Source organism: Haplochromis burtoni, unplaced genomic scaffold, assembly GCF_018398535.1.
Source record: "Haplochromis burtoni strain Fernald_Lab_line unplaced genomic scaffold, NCSU_Asbu1 Contig_154, whole genome shotgun sequence".
Classification (NCBI taxonomy): domain Eukaryota; kingdom Metazoa; phylum Chordata; class Actinopteri; order Cichliformes; family Cichlidae; genus Haplochromis; species Haplochromis burtoni.
Genome location: NW_024582515.1, coordinates 782,646 through 802,910, shown reverse-complemented (window position 1 = coordinate 802,910; position 20,265 = coordinate 782,646). Strand labels below are relative to the sequence as shown.

The 20,265-nt window shown below is 42.6% G+C and overlaps 1 protein-coding gene across 1 annotated transcript in view; it reads left to right on the top strand.

Moving 5' to 3' along the window:
• The window catches only part of zmym2 (zinc finger, MYM-type 2), a 33,540-nt gene extending 18,487 nt beyond the window's left edge, over positions 1–15,053 (top strand). The window contains exons 8-25 of the mRNA XM_042224887.1: positions 2,083–2,233; positions 2,682–2,797; positions 3,404–3,529; positions 3,955–4,105; positions 4,305–4,477; positions 4,572–4,737; positions 4,942–4,970; positions 5,404–5,545; positions 6,555–6,676; positions 6,841–6,991; positions 7,169–7,300; positions 8,172–8,362; positions 8,444–8,636; positions 8,805–8,947; positions 9,865–9,979; positions 10,790–11,032; positions 11,425–11,566; positions 11,901–15,053. Of these exons, the coding sequence (XP_042080821.1) occupies positions 2,083–2,233; positions 2,682–2,797; positions 3,404–3,529; positions 3,955–4,105; positions 4,305–4,477; positions 4,572–4,737; positions 4,942–4,970; positions 5,404–5,545; positions 6,555–6,676; positions 6,841–6,991; positions 7,169–7,300; positions 8,172–8,362; positions 8,444–8,636; positions 8,805–8,947; positions 9,865–9,979; positions 10,790–11,032; positions 11,425–11,566; positions 11,901–12,135 (2,721 nt within the window). The 3' untranslated portion in view covers positions 12,136–15,053. The remainder of the gene's footprint in view (positions 1–2,082; positions 2,234–2,681; positions 2,798–3,403; positions 3,530–3,954; positions 4,106–4,304; positions 4,478–4,571; positions 4,738–4,941; positions 4,971–5,403; positions 5,546–6,554; positions 6,677–6,840; positions 6,992–7,168; positions 7,301–8,171; positions 8,363–8,443; positions 8,637–8,804; positions 8,948–9,864; positions 9,980–10,789; positions 11,033–11,424; positions 11,567–11,900) is intronic.
• Positions 15,054–20,265: the final 5,212 nt, after the last annotated feature.

Sequence of the window (20,265 nt, the reverse complement as noted above, 5' to 3'; positions counted from 1 at the left end):
TAACATGGCCTTACAAACCCAACAGTGAGATCTTAAGAGATCCAGCCTACGGCTCTTCAACGGGGTGTCACAGGGTCCCCAGGAAAAAAATTGTAAATGTAAAATAATAAAATAAATATTATTCTGTAGCAATAACAAAGTATAACATAAATTATTCTGTAGCAATTCCACAAGAATATCCAGTAATGTTCCTGCCTACAATTAAACACATTCACTTACTGAAAATCGGGGCATCTGCTGTGACAAACGGGTGCAAACCTTTGACCACAAACTTAGTCACTGCTCGGTGACATTCGTCTATCCTGGCCTGAGACGCTACCGGTAGACTGCAGCGAGAACTACCAGCATCTGAGCCAGACTCTGTCTGTGTCTCTCATCATGGTCACCTAAATGCACAGTAATGGCAGGTTTTGTAATAAGGCAGATCGCACTAACATAATATGCACTGTTAGTTTACCTGCCGCATTAACGGGAGAGGACGTGCAAACGTTACCGCTGCTGCTGGGCTGAGATTCACGAGTCCGGAGCGGAATTAAAAACATTCATTTAAGGTCATTGTGCGTTTTGTGAGCAAATGCTTTTGCATATTCGTAGTGTTTCCTCCCTTAAATGAAATATCTACTTTGCAAGTATTGCAAGTTGCCCTGTTGTCATCCGTTCTCGTAAAGTATAACCAAACTTTTGAGCGTTTGAGCCGCTTACGCGCCGTGTTTCCTGCCAGGTAAATGACGCTCCGCAACGTGGTGACGTCATTCGGGGCGACTGGAATCGATAAGGGAATCGTTTGCAAAAATGGCAAACAATTCCAAGGAATTGAAACAGTGGGAACCCATCCCTACATGCAGGGGATTCCTGAACCAGCTGAGCTGTGTATATAGCAAATATTTAAACAGATTTTAATTTTCCAACTCCTTAATACAAAGTGTGTGATGTCCAGTTAATCTTAGTACTGCTTCTGTGAGTGCAGAAGATTTGTGCGTCCTGCCTCCTACATGGCTTTACTCAGGCAGCATCCCTACCTGAGGCCTGATTTAGACTCCTTTGGGGAATCTTTGTGAGTCTATGATTTAACCCACGTAAGTGGTGGACGTTTATTTATGCTTGTGCTGGTGCATTATGTGTTAATTACCATATGATTTTGTCCCAGTGTTTTTACATGCGGTGCCACACAAGAGAAACAAATAAAATGCCCGGTCTTCTTTCCCCCCTGGATCCTTGCTCCTTGTTTTCCGTCATTTTTTTTGGGGGGGGGGGGACAAACATATTTGGTCCTAAAGTTTGTTTTTTCACTTCTTTTTCTCTTATGTTCATTCTGAGTTTCTGATTTTGTTGACATTTGTGAGTGTATATTAATGCTATGATTAGCATGAGATGATTGTGATATTCTCTTATTGATAAAATCAAAAACTGTGGCAAAAAAGTAGCTGGAAAAGCACCCAAGGACTCAACAGTACTGAACCAACCAGTTAGAATCGTTGCAGGCTGCGTCAACGCCGTGCGTAGTTATTGTTCTAGGGAGGTGCAAGTCAGATTACACTACAGATTACATTGTAGGGGTTCAGTGTTGGTGTCCCACTGAAGGATAAATCCACAACAAATGAGTGAATGAGAATGACCCTGAGATCTGCCAAACCTTACTATTCTGCCATTGTGTTAATGTTTGTTTTTGTTTGTTTTTTCAAAAAATAAAGTGTCAAACTCTTTTTACAAATGAATAACAAGGAAAATGGCATAGTCTCAAGTATTCAGTTCCATTTTCACAACATTTGTGAACATATTGTTCTTTTTGTCTTTCAAAGGTTAAACATTCATTTTATTAAGAAAACCAGTGAGTAGTTTTACAGCCTGAGGTCATCACTGCAAGTTTCAGTAATAGTTCTAATCTCTGGGCCAAACTGTGGGAAATGGATCTCAAAACAAACATGTGGACTGTTGAAAGCGTTCATCAGAAGTCTAAGATGCTAGCTTCCCAGAAGGTTTACAAACATTCAAAACATTTTGTTGTTGCCACATTTTGTATCTGTTAGCATGATCAGTTAGCGATGTCTTGTTAAGTTGTGGTGCTTTCCCTGTCTCTGTCAGGCTCACAGTAAACTTGAGAGCTGCCTGTCTTGCAAAACACTGATTAAGACGGGAGAGGTACTCCATAGCGTCGGGGCAGGTGGCACCATGGTCTCCTACTGCTCTGTTAATTGTATGAACAAGGGCAAGCTGACAACAACATCCGTCATCAGTGAGTAACCGCAATACACAAGCAGTAACTTTGAAACGGCTCTCTCATAATTTAGCTTCCACTTTCAGCCTTTTTTTAAGTCCAGAGACTTAACCTAGAGATCCATATTTCTGCACAGGTACCATAAGATGTTGAGCTGGCATTAGGATAATTAACACTGCAAGCGGGGAGCAACATAATAGGCATTTAGTTTGAAAAGTGCTGGGTTGCTTATTGTTTGTGTTCACAATCAAATGATCTCCCTGTGTGAGTGCATTTAGGTTGACTGGTTTGCCGGAAGCAGAAAATGGCTCCTTTGAACTAGTATATCCACACCTGCTCATTAGTTTTTAGAAAACCGAATCACTTTACCAACAAAATGAATTGAGTATGAGAGTTACTTAGAAAGACCTGCGTTTCAGATATGCTTTTATTTCTGTGTTTTAATGCCTAACACCTGTGTGTGCAGGCACAGAGCCCACCTGTCATTTCTGTAAGAGGAATTCTTTACCACAGTATCAGGCCACGCTACCAGAGGGAAATGTCCTTAACTTCTGCAGCTCACAGTGTGTAACCAAGTTCCAGGTGAGACTCATTTCAAACAAATCTGGGCTCTTTAGAAGACATGTTGGCACAGTAGCTGTTTGATGTATCTGAATGAAACCCCTTATTGTTATGTGTTTGATGATGAAGCAGGATGCTGCTGAAATGAGGTAAACAGGAAAACGGGTATATTAATACCATTCTGTAAATATTTCAATAATCTGATTAAATTCTGCTCTGATGCCTGTGATACTTATGCCTGTGTTCATACTTATCTATAGGAAGATTGAATACATGTGGGATCTTAATCATAACAGTGGAGATGAGAATCATCAAAGTTGCAGAAAATAAAACCAAGATTATTTTTTCATTGAGCTCAGCAGCTCAAATACTGCAGGTTTCCTCTGTGGCGTCTATGGCCTGATTAGTTTTTAAGACTCATGTTGCATTCATTTACATATCAACGAGGAAACAGATTTTGTAAAAACTACTGTGACTTCATGTATTTTTATAATATAAAATTTTCTGTAATACCAAACACGTGTAGAGATGAGCTTGTGGATCTAGCTGAAGCTGGTGATGTGTTTGGATATACCATCAGGATGTTTGTGAAAGCATGCATGTTTAAAACTTTTTGTTTTTAAACAGAATGCTACTCTTCAGACAGCCACCAATGGACAGGCACCTTTGTCCACCACAAACAGCACAGTCAAGCTGAAATGTAACTACTGTCGAGGAGTGTTCAGCTTAAAGCCTGAAATACTGGAGTGGGAGGTGAGACCATCCTTGAAGTGAACCAACGTTCATAAAGATGGAACACGGAGTGCCTCTTGTTTTCTACAAATATCACTCTAAAGCAGTGTAAACTATTTTAAAATCTGCTAAGCTTGTCTGAGAACTGAACTTTTCTTTGCCCGTTGTGCTGCACAATTCCTTTTAAAGGTCTGCACAAGAGGAATGTACGGTTTACGTTAAATTTTGTACAAATTCACGTCTATATTTTGCATTAGAAAGCATGATGTAGAAAGATAAGTTCCTAATACTGCCTCCTGTGATATAGTGAGTGATGTCATGTGCAGTGAAAAAAGATGGAGAGGTGCAGAAGCCATGGGAGCATTTCTACTGTGTGAAGATGTAATTTTGATGTATCTTAAAACAGAATGGCTGCAGTACGTTTCTCTGAATGTGTCTGCCTTCAGGATAAGGTCTACCAGTTCTGTAGCAAAACGTGTTGTGAAGACTACAAGAAGCTTCACTGTATTGTGACATTTTGCGAGTACTGCCAAGAGGAGAAGACACTACATGAGATGGTCAAGTTCTCGGGGGTCAAGAGACCATTCTGCAGCGAAGGTACTCATCGCCTGTCCTCTTCTCTGCTTGAAATAGAATTGGCAATTTGATGTCATCCCATGCTGGCTGTTGGCCCATTTAGACATTCATAGTTGTCATTTGAACCCTGTCTCATTTATCTGAAGTCATATATATCCTGGTTTGTAAGCTTTAATTCATTTTCTGTTTGTTTTGTTTGTTTGTTTTCTTCCCTCCTTAGGTTGCAAGTTGTTATTCAAGCAGGATTTTATTAAGCGTTTGGGTCTGAAATGTGTGAGCTGTAACCACTGCAACCAACTCTGTAAGAGAGGTGTAACCCGACCGCTCGGAGGTATGACCCGGGACTTCTGCAGCGAGGCGTGTGCCAAGAAGTTCAACGACTGGTACTATAAGGTCTGCTGACACGCACTCCATGAAATGCATGTTTTTTCTATGTGGAAAAACAGTGCGAGAACATTAACAAGAGCTATGTCGTCATGTCCACTAGGCGGCGAGGTGTGACTGTTGTAAGGTGCAGGGTAACCTGACAGAGTCTGTGATGTGGAGGTCAGAGGTGAAGCAGTTCTGTGATCAAGAGTGCCTGTTAAGGTTCTACTGCCAGCAGAATGAGCCCATCATGGTCACACAGAAGGGCCCTGAGAATACGACCCTAGGTAAAAACTGTGTGTGTGTCTCTTTGTGTCCCTGAAAGAACCAGGTTTTTGCTTCAAAGTGTCGCTCTTGGACATATCTACATCCTTGTAACAGAAGTTGGTTTTGTCAAGTATCAGGAAATGTTATCCAGTGCCAAAAAATGGAAATAAAGTCATGCTTATATGTGAATGTTAGTTGACATATATTCCATTTCTGTCTTACAGGGATTGATGTGCCAGGGGCCAAACTTGGGGTAAGTAAGAATATTTAAAAGGTGACTTGATCAAAGCACTTGTTTTTAAATCATGTAGCACTAGTTGCCTTTTGAAAGCGTTTTTAGCTCATGTAGCCAAAAGGACCCGTGAGTTTTTGTCATGGCGAGATATCCATCTGTCCACGACAACTGATACTGCTCCTAGGGTATTGGTCAAAGTTTAATCAAACCTATACTCACTGACCACCTATTAGGTCTTAACCCAAACTGTGGGTACTAACCTGTGAAATGGGATGAATTGTAAGCTTGATGAGCAGCTACGTTATTAATGTTCTGGCTCATGTATTTACTACCTAATAGTTTTGAAATGTAGCCTGTGGAACTGATTTACTTCCTGGAAAAACACAGATCTTATTAGTTCATCTAAAATCAATTATTCTTCTGTTGATTTATTTTGTCTTCCATGTTGCAGCTGGTAAACCAGAGCACTGCGGCATACACTGGCGGAGGTTTGGTGAGAGATGTAAAGAACAAGGCGGTGCTCTGCAAACCACTCACACTGACCAAGGCTACCTATTGCAAGCCACACATGCAGAGCAAACTCTTACAGACAGGTAAAAACACAATCGTTAACAAATTCCTGGCACTCATAATTTTAAAATAATTTCTTTGTGTCCCATTAATACAGTCGACCCCATGAAATTTGCAGGGTTTACGATTCTAGAGCATTCAAAAAATGAATATAAATGCCTGTTTTTATAATATAATAAATATAAATATGCATTTGGGTGGCACCTTAGGGCTTTAAGAAGAACAAAACAGGAGAGACAAGAACACTCAGCAAAGCATGCCGGGAATGCAGAAAGGAGAGACGAATAATGTTCTTGGATTGGCTACTTTCAAACCTCCTACCTCTCGGTACAGGGATATTTTGCCATCCCAAGCCGTGGTTTCCTCTTTGAAACAATTGGAGGATATTTGTGCTTTATGCAAAATTGTGGTGGAACAAATATTTGTTAGATTTTAAGGAAAATACATGAACGACCGAGGACGTGAACTGTGAAACGCAACTTCAGAGGTATGCTGTACGAGTTTGCTTATGGCAGATATGTATAGCTCATTTTAGTTCTAAGATCTTATACAGTCCAGTTTGATCTCAGGCTGATAATAAAAACATTGGATTCAATTGAATTTTGTCTTCCAATAATTTTTACCCCTCCGTCATAAAAGGCTGATGGGATTTTGTAGTCACGCCACCAGGATGGTGGGTGGCGCAGACACTCAAGTTTGTAAATGTGATAATTGAAAAACGTGGTGACGTAGGATGTTCAGGTTGATAACACTGCTGCATCTACTAAAAAAAATCCGATTAGTGTGAATGCCGGTGTCCTTGACCTTAAGGTCAGACGGAGCAAGTTGTTTTGTGGTTTTGTTTTTAAATCTTGTGAATGCAATAACTTGAGAACAAGGTGATTTAGGATTTTGGAAATTGGTGTGTCTGCTTGGAGGCTGAGAGGAATCACTGGTTGAAGATTAGACCCTCTGGGTGCCCAGCTCTGGTCCACAAGCCATATGTTTGAAACACCCGGCTTACATAATGATTTGACGTGTGTGTTCCCACAGATGTAGATGATGGTGTGAAGAGGGAGTACGTGCCTGTACCTATACCTGTGCCCGTGTTCATTCCCATGCCTATGAATATGTATTCACAGGTCACTCCCACTCCTCTCTCTCTGCCTGTACCGGTAAGACTTGAGCATACTGCATATGATTTATCCTTGCTTAAAATTAAACTTATTAAATTTTAGAAGGAAAAAAATAATTAAACACAAATTTGCACAAGCTATAAAGATAAACTTGCAAGTCGGTGATCTGATTACTAATTAATTTGATACCCTGTCCCCTCCAGGTTCCTGTGCCTGTGTTCTTGCCCACTACCCTGCAGGGGGCAGAAGAGATCGTCCAGACCATCAACGAACTGAAAACCAAGGTGCCCTCTGATCCTCTGGAGGACGACCTGATCACCATGGCTGAGGTGATAACAGAGGATCGGAAGCCAGGTGAGCCCACGCCAGGATTGAATATACGGGTTAAAAGATTGCTTATCAGAGAGGTGCCGAACACAGCCCTTATACTAGCTTCTGACAGTTTCTTTATATATGCTGATAAAAAGAGAGAAGTGGAAGAAAGCTGCAGCAAACCATGACAGTGAGGATCTACCCTTCTTTATGATTCAGATGTAAAACCTGTGAAGGTGAAGAGGGAGCCTGAAGGCCAGGAGTCTTCCAGCAGCACCAGCAGCAGCTCTGAGGAAGAAGAGGAGGAGAAGTATGAGCCCGACCTGGACTTGGAGGCAGACTTTCCTCAAGGTAAACGTCTTCTGAGCATGTAGCTGTAAACCTGAGAATACTGGATAAGAGGCACAGAGTCAGGAGCAAGCTGTTTTAAAAGCAGTTTTATAGTATTTTGTGCATTAACTATAACTGCAGTTTTTTTTCTTATGTAGTTTTCATCGCTTGCTAAGAATTACTGATCCCCAAAAAAATAAAATCATACAATTCCTAAGGATAATTTCTAATAATGGCTGTTCATAGCTTGAACAAACTATTTTTATTAGATCGATTGTTAAGATCCACCTCTAGTCCTCTAATAAACCTTATTTCAGGTGTTCAGATTACTGATTTTAAGACTTCGTATATTTAATGGTGTGCCTTTGTTGCCCACTCTGACCTGTTCACTCGTCCTCTGTGTTCATCTTCCCATTTTATTTCTTGTCTTATGTAACAACATCTGACTTCATGGGGTTTTTAATGGATCAGTAGAGTAATTGAGATTAAAATTCTTCCCTCTGGTTATTTCTGGAGCTGCTGTCATCACGCCTATCGGTGTAGGCTTTGGCTTACTGTTCAAAGGAGTATGAAGTCATCAACTGGCCCTGCAATCCAAGTTTTATTTTCCTTCTTTCTTCCTTTTTCTGTGCCTCATTGACATCGATGGTTTTAATGTAAGGATTTTAAAGAGTGTTAATAAGTCGTTACACCATTTTCTGGACACAGTTTGGATCGATGAATCTGTCTGATTTATGTAAACCTGCGTATTGGGTGAATTCCACGTTTTCCAGCTTTAGTTTGTTTGATTGGTTGATTTGCTTTGATTTCTTGGATGTACTTTTTTTTTTCTTTTCTTTTTTTTTTTAAACCATATTACATGAAGGCGTGTTATTTCTTCTCTCAACCTCAGACCCCGCTCCTGTTCCAGAGGGAAATGATGAGGATATGGGCTTTGCTTTACCTCCAGTTCTGGCAGAGGAGAAGGAGGAACCGAAGGAAGAACCGAAGGAGGAACTAAAGGAAGAACCGAAGGAAGAACCGAAGGAAGAACCAAAGGAGGAACCGAAGGAGTCAGCACCTCGACCGCAATCCAGGAGAAAAGTAATAACACGTGTGTGCCAGAATATTTTCAATGGCAAACTTAGTTTGAATGTGTTAGTAATGGGTTTGTTTGCCTTGAAGGGGAACAAGAAGCTGGCAGTGGAGGAGAAGCCAGATGTAGCATCGTCCTCTTCTTCAAATGTAACAAACAGAACCTCAGAAGGACGATCACTGCCTCTCAAAGCTCGCTACGGTATCAATGCCTGGAAACGCTGGGCACTGTCTCCTCCTGATCAGTCAGATGACACCAAAGCACAGGAAAGCTCCAAAGCAGGTACACTGAACCCCTTCATTTCCCACCTGCCCTGTTCAGTAGTTACACTAAGAGAGTCCAGGTGCATTCCTTTGCTGGAAAAGAAAAATTGATTGTCCTGTTGGGAAACATTAAAAAAACACTGCGTGTTTGCTAACATCAGTTGGTGATTGTTCCTGTCTCCTGCAGCCCGGCCAAAAAGGAACCTCTTGTCAGTGAGTTCAGAGGAGCTGAACGTGGCTCTGTCCCGTTTTGTCAGGGAGGTCTGCAGGCCCAGTGGGGAGCGCTACTCTCCAGACAGCATCCTCTACCTCTGTTTGGGGATCCAGCAGGTTAGTATGAAACGGCTGCCCCTCTCGAGAAGGCAGCAAATCATCAACTGTAAAATTCAACTGAGCATTTTATTTTAATTTTTTTAAATGTTCATGTCTTGTAGATGTTAGCAGTAGGTTTGTCACAGTAATAGTTTTAACTTGTCTGTCATTACCACATTTCATAAAAAAATGTGGCCAAACAGAATTCAAAAGCAGGTTAAAAAAAAAAAAATCTAAATACTTAAATTATATACACAAAATAAGAATCGGCTTATTAACCTTTTTAAATTCTAGTGTCATTCCATCTGTAGTAATTTTAGAGGTAGGAACTAATTTTCGAGTGAGGGTTTCCAGTAGGACCCTTAGTACTGGTGCACATTCTTTTCCCCCCTCCTCTCACATCGAGTAGTCATCGAGCATGGCTGCAGCGTGGAGAGCGGGGTCATTCAGAGAGCTCTGGAGTGTGATTTTTCTGCCACAGAAGTGTAAGGCTGACTTTATCTGTTTGTGGAAACTGATTAATCGGGTTACTTATCGTTGTGTTGGGACATTTGGCTTCAAATGGTTGAAAATGTCTGCCCCTCTTTCCAGGCCTCTTCTTTGTCGATGTTCCTGCCTCCTTTAAAATCGTCACTGTTCAAAAAGGGAATTTAAGGATTTTCTGTGCTCACTACATCTTTGCGGTCATCTTCTTTCGTTGTTTTTTTATATTTATTATATTATTCCTTTTCCTTTCCCTCAGTCTGACTTTATAGATTAGTGTGTCCATTGATTATAACCATTTGCTGTTCACATCCTGAAAAGCAGTGATGAGCTTTTGAATATGAGGACACAGTTTTAAACTATGTGAGCAACCACAGACTGAAGCTCTGTGATCCTTTCATTTTCTTCATTTTTTTTTTAACTGATAGTTTTGTTTTGTTTTTTGTTTAAAGCATCTTCACTCCAAAGGCCGGAAGGATGACCTGTTCAGTGATCCATGCTACCAGCAGTTTGGAGAGGAGCTTAACAAGGTCCTGAAGGACTGGCAGCCCAGTGTACTTCCTGATGGTGAGTGTAATCCTTAGTAAGACCCTCCTTGTGTGCCTGCTCCACTTGGAATTAGCACAGTTTTGAGTACTTTGTCAGATTTTAATATTTCTTTCTGTAAACAATTTGATTAACACGATATTGCTTTATCATGAAACTGTACAGATTTGAGTACTGAATAAAGACTGCAAATCCCAACTTTGTCCTCATCGTGCAGTCTTTCTCATTCTTTATGTATTCATGAAGTTTCTATAACTCTTTCATGGACATGACCATGGTCAGAAAGCTCATTAATTTTGCCACTTTCACAGCAAGATGGTCTTAGTTTTTCAGGTGACTTTACATACTGTATTTTGACATAAACTCATGTCCTAAATTCCTCATTTTTCAGCAGCAACAATGTGGATGAAAAAGGCAAAAACAGATCGTCTCAGATGTGAGACAGTATCTCATTGCAGTGTGGAATGTGGAAGCTATGATACTTGCTAAGAAACTCATCCCACACTGATAACGATGACACTGGAAAGTGTGTTTGAATATATTCTTGTCATCACCAGCTAGTGGCACGGTGCTGTTAAACAACCTGTTGTTTCTCGATATTCTGAGCCATGTCCAGTGATTATAACTCTTCTGCTGTTCACATCCTGACACGTTGTGATTGCACTATGATATAATATGAGGACACCGCTCCAACACGAACAGGTTCCATGTCTGCACAAGTAGTACCCAGGTAGAAAATTATATTTGGCAGATGTAAATGGTGGCTAAAGACAAGAAAGAACTGATGAGTGTTGTAGATGTTGACTGTGGAATTGGATCGTCTCTCTTTAGGCTCGCTGTGGGGTCGAGTGGAGGAGCAGAGCTTGTGGAGCAGTCGTCATCTCGGGGAGCAGAGTCCCGCCGCTCTGCTGCGCTCGCTTGTTTACCTGAACACCAAATACTTTGGCCTGCGCACCGTGGAGCAGCACCTGCGCCTCTCCTTCTCTAACGTCTACGGCCCAGACACACTCCATCCTGTTACCAAGGAGACCACAATCTGCATCCGCGTGCCTTCCGTCTCTCAGGATCACCATGGTGAGGCTGGAAAATGCATCATGTTGATATGCTTCGTATATATTGGCCATAGAAATTCTCATCTAGCTGTGATGGACGATTGAACTTCCTGTTTGTGAAATTCACACATGCACATTATCACAAGATGTATAATTTAGCATTCAGTGATTCATAGTTTTTCTGTCCACATTAGATGCTGAAACATTTCTGATTTCATATCCAGTTTGTTAACATTCGGAGGCAAACAATTCAAAACCATAAATGCCCGTGGACCTCTGTTTGTGTCTTTCAACATGATTTTCCATCATCTACAGTTCAAAACAAGTGTTAGTGGTTTCTGCATATGTTAGTTTTAGACACAGAACCTTGAGAAAATTTTACAAAAATTTCCTTTCCGTCTGTTGGACCATCAGTGCAAACAGAGTCGAGGAAGAGAAAACGAAAGGTCGAGGACGACGAGCAGGAGGAACGCGACAGCAACTCTGGCGGCTCCGCCCAACGCTGCCCGGCTAAGAAGCACGAGTGTCACCTCTATGAACTCTACAGATCCAAGTGGTGGGTTCAGTGTTTTTACTGGAATAAATCTTTTAAATCTTAAGAGTGGCTGTAAAGTAACGGCTTGAGTCCTGTGATTAGAACTCATTGCTGTTCACATCCTGAACTTCAGTGTTGACTCTTTAAAGATGAGGACTTGCTATAAATTAATGTCATCAAAATTTTCTCCTAACTGTTCAAGAGGAAACTGAAACCAATACATGCATTCATTTTCTCCCTCTCCTGTGCTCTTTTCCCTGCACTTTTCTCCCTTTTTCTACAATACCTCCTTTTTGCTTGTTTCTAATACTTTTTTTTTTCTTTTTTTCCCTCCTCCTTACCTACCTCCCTGCAGTCCTCTCCCGTTGCAGAAAAGCCTAGATGTGTTTTATGTTCAGCCGGATCCGGACTGCAGCCCAGATGACCCGCTGTGGTTCAGCTCCACACCGTTGGACCGACGAATCCTGGAGAGCCTCCTCATCAGAATCCTCCTCGTCAGGGACATTTACTCAGACAAACAACTTCTGGAGGAAAACACGGAAGAAAACACGGAGGAAGAGGGTGGGGGTGAAACAGTTGGAGGGGAGTAGCAGTTGCTTGGACTTCTGTTCGTAGAGTCTGCAAAGACAGGAGAGGAGGGGGACACGTAGGGTATATAGTAGAATGTCCTCTTCACCTGTCTTATCTTGTAGTCCTCGTTTCCCTCTTCACTGACTTGCTGTTTCCTCCAGGTGAGGAACATTTACAACAGAAAAAGCAGAGGCTGATTAAAAGTAGTGGTCAACAAGCAGCCCAAACTTTTACTTCTGCCTCAGAGAGGAAGCTTGAGGAGGACAGGCATAGAGATGAACTCCGATAAATATGAGGATGAGAGGGGATGAAGAGCTTACTGTCACAATTAAATCAGGTAGAAAACGTGTATTGACAGTTATATTTTCATGACAGAATTTTCTGTTGTGCATTTCCATGGAGTCTGAGTGTGTCCATTATGCTCAAGCAGCGTAAAAACATTAAAGATTCAACAGAATCGCACTTTTTAAGAAGTTATAGCAGCCACTAGGAGACCACAGGGCAGTACCAAGCAACACAGAGGCAAAGGGACACAGTTGAAACCAAAATTACCACCCAGAATGGGAAGACAGCAAGAAGAAGTGCTCCCCAGCTGTGCTGTTCAGAATCCCATCGTTGAAGCAATTGGCAGTTCAGCTTTAAAACAAACAATAAACACTCCTGGTTCCAGTTTAGCATGTCCATGTCTGACAAAAAGATTGCAGCTTTGACCGCAGACATCTTTTCAGTGAACGTAAGGGTGTCATTTTTGTGTTCAAGTAACATTTGGTTTAGACCTGAGATTCATGCTTAAGTAGAAATTTGGTGTTAAAGTGCAGTCAGACTGCTTTTAGCCTTGTGACATTTTCACTCATTCAGTCACATCGCTAATGGCAGCAGTTGGGTGGAGAGCGCTGACGTTTATCTCCACTGCTGCTCGAGTTGTTTACACACACAAGTTGTAAAACAAGAAGACACAGAATCGCCAACAATGGGGGGGACCTTGAGTTTTTGTGCAAAACACAAACACCGGGTAAAAATTGGAAGTTGGAGCAAATGTCTCTCGATTCATTCTGAAAATGAACATTGACTAATTAGTGTCTGACTGCACTTCTGTGTCAGTTTCCTTTCTTGTATTTAAGTTGGCATCACACAAGAATCGCTTTCCAGCTCTGGTCAGACTTAACCTTTGACAGGGCAGATGTGTTTGAGTGGTTTTTTTTTTTGTTTTGTTTTTTGTCGGTATTGTAAATGTGTGCCACCAATGATGTCAAAGTCAAACTTTAGGTGTGAGAAATTTTCCCTGCATTAAAGTGGAATTTTAGAATTTCCAGTACATGTGAGAATGCAGCACAAGATCAGCACCCTTTTTGTCCCATTAACTGCGACCTGTTGTATCCCACATGTTCATTATGGGCCGCTTTCATTCTCCCATGAACCCACACGCTGCTCTTCCTTTGTCAGTACTGCTCTCAGGCTAAAACCGCTGCACCACAGGGGGACTTCAGCTCACAAGGGAAAGGAGTCAGGACTGATCCCAGGACAGGAAAGGGTCTGACTCACTGCGGTGCGGTGGAAAGGCTCCCTGCCAACATGCTGCGTTTCTTTATTGGACATTAGAGAAACCTCCATTCATGCAATGTAGCATTACATGCTTACTAAGCCCAAATTGGGTTGCTTTGACGTGTAAATATCTCAAAGGCGAGGCGCTTGTTTGAGATGGAGGCGACACAGAGGAACACTGTAGTTTGGGATAAAGAAAACGAATTTGAAAACCCGCCTCCTGAGAAGCCTTGTTCTGTTTTTGTTTTGTTTTTTTAATACAGCTGATTATTTATTTCTCATTTTATTAGTTTGACTGTATCCTCTTTACACATGGGTTTGATTTTCTTGTTTTTAAGTGGGGATCATTTCCTCCTCTTGTCGTTCATTGAAAATTTGCTGCAGACCTGCACCCTCCCTGCTCCTTCTCGCCCATTAAAAGAATTTTGGTGAATGATGAAGGCCGTGGATTATACAAAGTTTAACAACCCACTGTTTGCCCCCGTGTTTGTATTTGTAGTTTACTTTCAATTTAACTTAGTTTAAGTACTGAGCATGTGTTAAGTGTCCTGTTCTTTGCTTTTGTAGAGCGGTAACACTGCAATGCAAAAGCTTGCTTCATGACATGTAATTGGTTAATTCTTTTTCTTTGAACTGAACTTGTTTTTTAAGTTATACTATCTTTTTTTTTTTTTTTTTAGCTTGTTCTCCCTTCTTTTTACGATTTAAAGTTTGATTAAATTTCATCAAGTAAAAATTACACCTAAAATTCCAGGTAATATAAGATTTGGAGTTGAATATGAGATCGTGTAAAAGCTTCCACAGCCATTCCTCAGAATATAAGGAATGTCCTTTTAATGCTGAGTTTGACGTTTCCATGAATGCAATCAACATCTCCAATATATCGCTAACCTAAAACTTGTCCTCGTGCACAATCCACATCACACCCACCTGACTGAAGAGGATTTAACTGGTGAACAAAGTCAGGGAATACACTTCCAGAGTTTTATTTTCCCAAAAGAGCAGGTGTTCCTGTTCATTTGTACAACTGTTTGCATTTATTGGGCTGAAACTGCAGCATGACATTTCAGGAAGAACCGTTTGTATTTGGATGGAGAACACTGGTCAGAATTTCTGACTCCAGATCAGTGTGCTTAGAACATTAATTTCGTCTGTGAAAGTTTGAAACAGACCTTGGATCAGAGGACCCTAATTAAGATGGCTGACTCATAGGCAGCAGCCAAATATGCCACAGGTTTGGACCTACAGAAGATGCTGTGGCTGGCTTTAATGCCTAATGTGAATGTGCCTATCTGTATATACTGAAAGTGAGTGACTGTGACTTGAGTCTGATGCTATGTGTGTGGGCTGATATGCTGATACGGTCATGTTAAATAAAGAAGTCATTTTCTAACCAGCTTCTTGATTGTGTTTGGATTTATACACACAGATGCTAAATGTAGAGAGCTTATTATACTGTTTTTATAAACAGAGTATTTAAAATTGTTATGCAAAGTCCTTTTACTAGAGGTGAGTAAAACATTTGTTCTTTTCTAAGTATAAATAACTAGCATCTTTATTCTAAACTAGAAAGGTCAAGTGTTTAATTTAATACACTTTGCAGTATACCACAAAGTCTGGAGCTGTGGCTTCAAGGCGCTTGGTGCCTGTCGCGGTGCTAACCCAGAACCAGATCATGGACACCAGAGGGGGAGGGGGCTGTGAAGCTCATGGAGTCCTATTAAGCATAGTTAGCTTGTGGGACTCTAGAGGCAGCTGACAGGTAAGGTCAAGGAAAAAGTGCTTTGGTCAACACTGATTCTGTTGATAACTTTAATGGGTAAAATGTCTAGACGAAGCCAAGTGGCAGAGGATTTCCAGTTTGCTGGCCTCAGAATCCCATCTCTGCTCTTCACAGACGATGTGGTTCTTCTGGCCTCCTCAGGCAGATGACTTCCAACAGGCTTTAGGGCAGTTTGCAGCTGAGATAAAAATCAGTACCAGTCTGAAGCCATGGTCCTCAGCTGGAAAAGGGTGGAGTGCTCATTTAGGGTAAGTTGCTGCCCAAAGTGAAGTATTTTAAGTATCTCGGGGTCTTGTTCACTACTGAGAAAAGAGGGCAGGAGATTTACAGATTAGTGCAGCATCTGCAGTTACCCTGTTGTGGTAAAGAAAGAACTGAGTGTAAAAGAAAAGCTGTGGACTTTTACCAGTCAATCTACCTTTACTTATCTCCACAAGGTTTGGGTAGTCACTGAAAAAGAATGAGACTGAGTATGCAGCAGCGGAAATGACTTTCCTCTGAAGGAAGTTTCCTGGGCTGGGCTGGCCTCTCTCTTAGAGATAAGATGAGTTCATTCAGGAGGGGCTCAGAGCAGAGCCACTGCTCTTCCACATCGAAAGGAGCCAGTTGAGATGGTTCAGGGATCTGACCAAGGATGCCTCATGGAAACATCCTAGATAAGGTTTTTCAATTCAGTTCAATTTTATTTATATAGCGCCAAATCACAACAGCAGTCGCCTCAAGGTGCTTTATATTGTACAGTAGATCGTACAATAATACATACAGAGAAAAATTTACTAGCAATGGCTATTTATTCTGAAACTTAGAAAAGGTCTAAGTTTGTGTTTAATTTAATACACTTTGCAGTATACCACAAAGTCTGGAGCTGTGGCTTCAAGGCGCTTGGTGCCTGTCGCGGTGCTAACCCAGAACCAGATCATGGACACCAGAGGGGGAGGGGGCTGTGAAGCTCATGGAGTCCTATTAAGCATAGTTAGCTTGTGGGACTCTAGAGGCAGCTGACAGGTAAGGTCAAGGAAAAAGTGCTTTGGTCAACACTGATTCTGTTGATAACTTTAATGGGTAAAATGTCTAGACGAAGCCAAGTGGCAGAGGATTTCCAGTTTGCTGGCCTCAGAATCCCATCTCTGCTCTTCACAGACGATGTGGTTCTTCTGGCCTCCTCAGGCAGATGACTTCCAACAGGCTTTAGGGCAGTTTGCAGCTGAGATAAAAATCAGTACCAGTCTGAAGCCATGGTCCTCAGCTGGAAAAGGGTGGAGTGCTCATTTAGGGTAAGTTGCTGCCCAAAGTGAAGTATTTTAAGTATCTCGGGGTCTTGTTCACTACTGAGAAAAGAGGGCAGGAGATTTACAGATTAGTGCAGCATCTGCAGTTACCCTGTTGTGGTAAAGAAAGAACTGAGTGTAAAAGAAAAGCTGTGGACTTTTACCAGTCAATCTACCTTTACTTATCTCCACAAGGTTTGGGTAGTCACTGAAAAAGAATGAGACTGAGTATGCAGCAGCGGAAATGACTTTCCTCTGAAGGAAGTTTCCTGGGCTGGGCTGGCCTCTCTCTTAGAGATAAGATGAGTTCATTCAGGAGGGGCTCAGAGCAGAGCCACTGCTCTTCCACATCGAAAGGAGCCAGTTGAGATGGTTCAGGGATCTGACCAAGGATGCCTCATGGAAACATCCTAGATAAGGTTTTTCAATTCAGTTCAATTTTATTTATATAGCGCCAAATCACAACAGCAGTCGCCTCAAGGTGCTTTATATTGTACAGTAGATCGTACAATAATACATACAGAGAAAAACCCAACAATCATATGACCCCCTATGAGCAAGCACTTTGGTGACAGTGGGAAGGAAAAACTCCCTTTTAACAGGAAGAAACCTCCGGCAGAGCCAGGATGTATCTGCTGCTGTCCCCACAGTCCAAATCTAGATAAGCAGGAGAAAATAGATCTGATGTGTGATTAAAGTTATCCTTTAATGTCTTTGAGAAGTGTATATCATATTATATTTTAACTTTATGAACTGACCTATTAAAGAATCAGGGTTACCTGCGAAATCTGCAAAATAGAAGCAAGTAGTGAGCAAAGGGGAGTGAAAATCAGAGAAACCTTTTGACTATACACACTACAGGGTCACAAATATGTGGGTATCTTGAATCTTGTATGCAGGACATACTTTGACTCACAGCTTACTACATGCATTACTGACTATATAAACTTCTGTGTGGATAACACTGTACCTACCAGGACTGTACGGTGTTTCTCCAACAACAAACCTTGGATTACCCCAGAAATTAAAACCGTCCTCAAGCAGAAGAGGAGGGCCTTCAAATCCAGAGACAAAGAGGAGTTGAAAAGGGTGCAGAGAGAGCTGAGGGGACTGATAAGGAATGGGAAGGAGAGCTACAGGCAGAAGATGGAGAACCAGCTTCAACAAAACAACGTTGGTGAAGTCTGGAGAGGCCTCAGAACCATCTCGGGCCACAAACAGCAGAACTCTCTGCCTGGGAGGGATGTGAGGTGGGCAAATGAACTGAATCATTTCTTCAACAGATTTGATTCAGCCATGAGGCAGTCTGCAACATCGGCTGCAGACTCACCCACCCCCACTGCTGCTGTTCCACCTCAGACACTTCACACCTCCTCTATTCACCCTGCTCACTCCCCCCCACCCCCAACTGCAGCATCCAATACACACTCAACACAAGGCTCCAGCCTGTCTCTCTCAACCACCCAGGTTAGGAGGGAACTGAGGAGGATTAATGGCAAGAAGGCAGCGGGTCCAGATGGCATCAGCTCGAGGGTCGTCAGGTCCTGCGCGGACCAACTGTGTGGGGTGATGGAGCACCTCTTCAACCTGAGCCTGAGGTTGGGAAGAGTCCCACAGCTCTGGAAAACCTCCTGTGTTGTACCAGTGCCAAAGACTTCACGCCCCAAGGACCTCAACAGCTACAGGCCGGTGGCTCTGACATCCCACCTGATGAAGACCCTGGAGCGGTTGGTCCTGGCTCAGCTTCGGCGCCTAACAAGCTCATCACTGGACCCACTTCAGTTTGCCTACCAGCCTGGCATTGGAGCGGATGATGCCGTCATTCACCTCCTACATCGTTCCCTCGCTCACCTGGAGACCGCTGGAAGCACTGTGAGAATCATGTTCTTTGATTTCTCCAGTGCCTTCAACACCATTCTTCCCTCGGTTCTAAAGGACAAGCTGGTGAACTCTGGAGTGGACCATCACCTCACTGCCTGGATTTTGGACTACCTCACCGACCGACCACAGTATGTGAGGACTCAGGGCTGTGTGTCGGACAGGGTCGTCTGCAGTACGGGGGCCCCACAGGGAACGGTTCTGGCTCCGTTCCTCTTCACCATCTACACTGCAGACTTCTCCCACAATTCCACCCAGTGCTTCCTGCAGAAGTTCTCTGATGACTCTGCAATAGTCGGCCTCATCACTGATGGGGACGACAAGGAGTACAGAGGTCTGACCCAAGACTTTGTGGACTGGTGCCAGCTGAACTACCTCCAGATCAACGCCAGTAAAACCAAGGAACTGGTGGTAGACTTCCGCAGGCACAAGCATTCTCCACTGCAACCACTGAACATCCAAGGTATGGACATTGAGGCTGTGGACAGCTACAGGTACCTTGGTGTTCATCTGAACAATAGACTGGACTGGACTCATAACTCAGACGCCCTCTACAGGAAAGGGCAGAGCAGGCTGTACCTGCTGCGGAGACTCAGGTCGTTTGGAGTGGAGGGCCCACTCCTGAAGACCTTCTATGACTCTGTTGTGGCTTCTGCTATCTTTTATGGTCGTGGTCTGCTGGGGCGGCAGCATCTCTGCTGGGGACAGGAAGAGACTGAACAGGGTGATCCGAAGGGCCAGCTCTGTTCTAGGATGCCCTCTGGACCCAGTGGAGGTGGTGAGTGACAGGAGAACGGCGGCTAAGCTGTCATCCCTGTTGGACAACATCTCCCACCCCATGCAGCAGACTGTGACAGCACTGAGCAGCTCCTTCAGTGGGAGACTGCGGCACCCACGGTGTGGGACGGAGAGATTTCGCAGGTCTTTCCTCCCCACTGCTGTCAGACTCCATAATAAAGACTTTAACTGATCAAGCACACACATCCATACATATGCAATAATACTAAGTGCAATAATCCTTTCTGTCATCGTTGTATTTTTACTCAGTTGTATATAGTATTTGTATTTGTATTCTATTTTTATCTTATTGTATATTTATTTTATTTTATTCTACTGTATATAGTATTTTATTCTATTCTGTACAGTTGTGTACTGTATTTATTCTTATTGTATTCTAATTTTTGCCTCATAACTTTTGCACTGTCCACTTCCTGCTGTGACAAAACAAATTTCCCACGTGTGGGACTAATAAAGGTTATCTTATCTTATCTTATCATAATCCTTTAAATATCTATCATGGTCACCTAAACCTGAAGTCTGTTGAAAGGAACTACTGTTTCCAGTTTGAAAAAGTTAGACATTTTTACTTTTAAGACTTCTCTAACAGTTTCGACAGAGCTAATCTGAGAGCTACTCCAACAGTTGTTGAGAGGTCTTCTGATTTGGTTCGTTCTCCTAAAAATCCGTCTCTTTTCAGTTTCTTCCGCAGCTGGATGACTTTTGCATCCAGAAAATCTTGGCTCAGGGGGTTGGGAAGCGTATCTGTAACCGGAAGGTCGCCGGTTCGATCCCCGGGCTCTCTGTCCTGGTCGTTGTGTCCTTGGGCAAGACACTTTACCCTACCGCCTACTGGTGTTGGCCAGAGGGGCCGATGGTGCGATATGGCAGCCTCGCTTCTG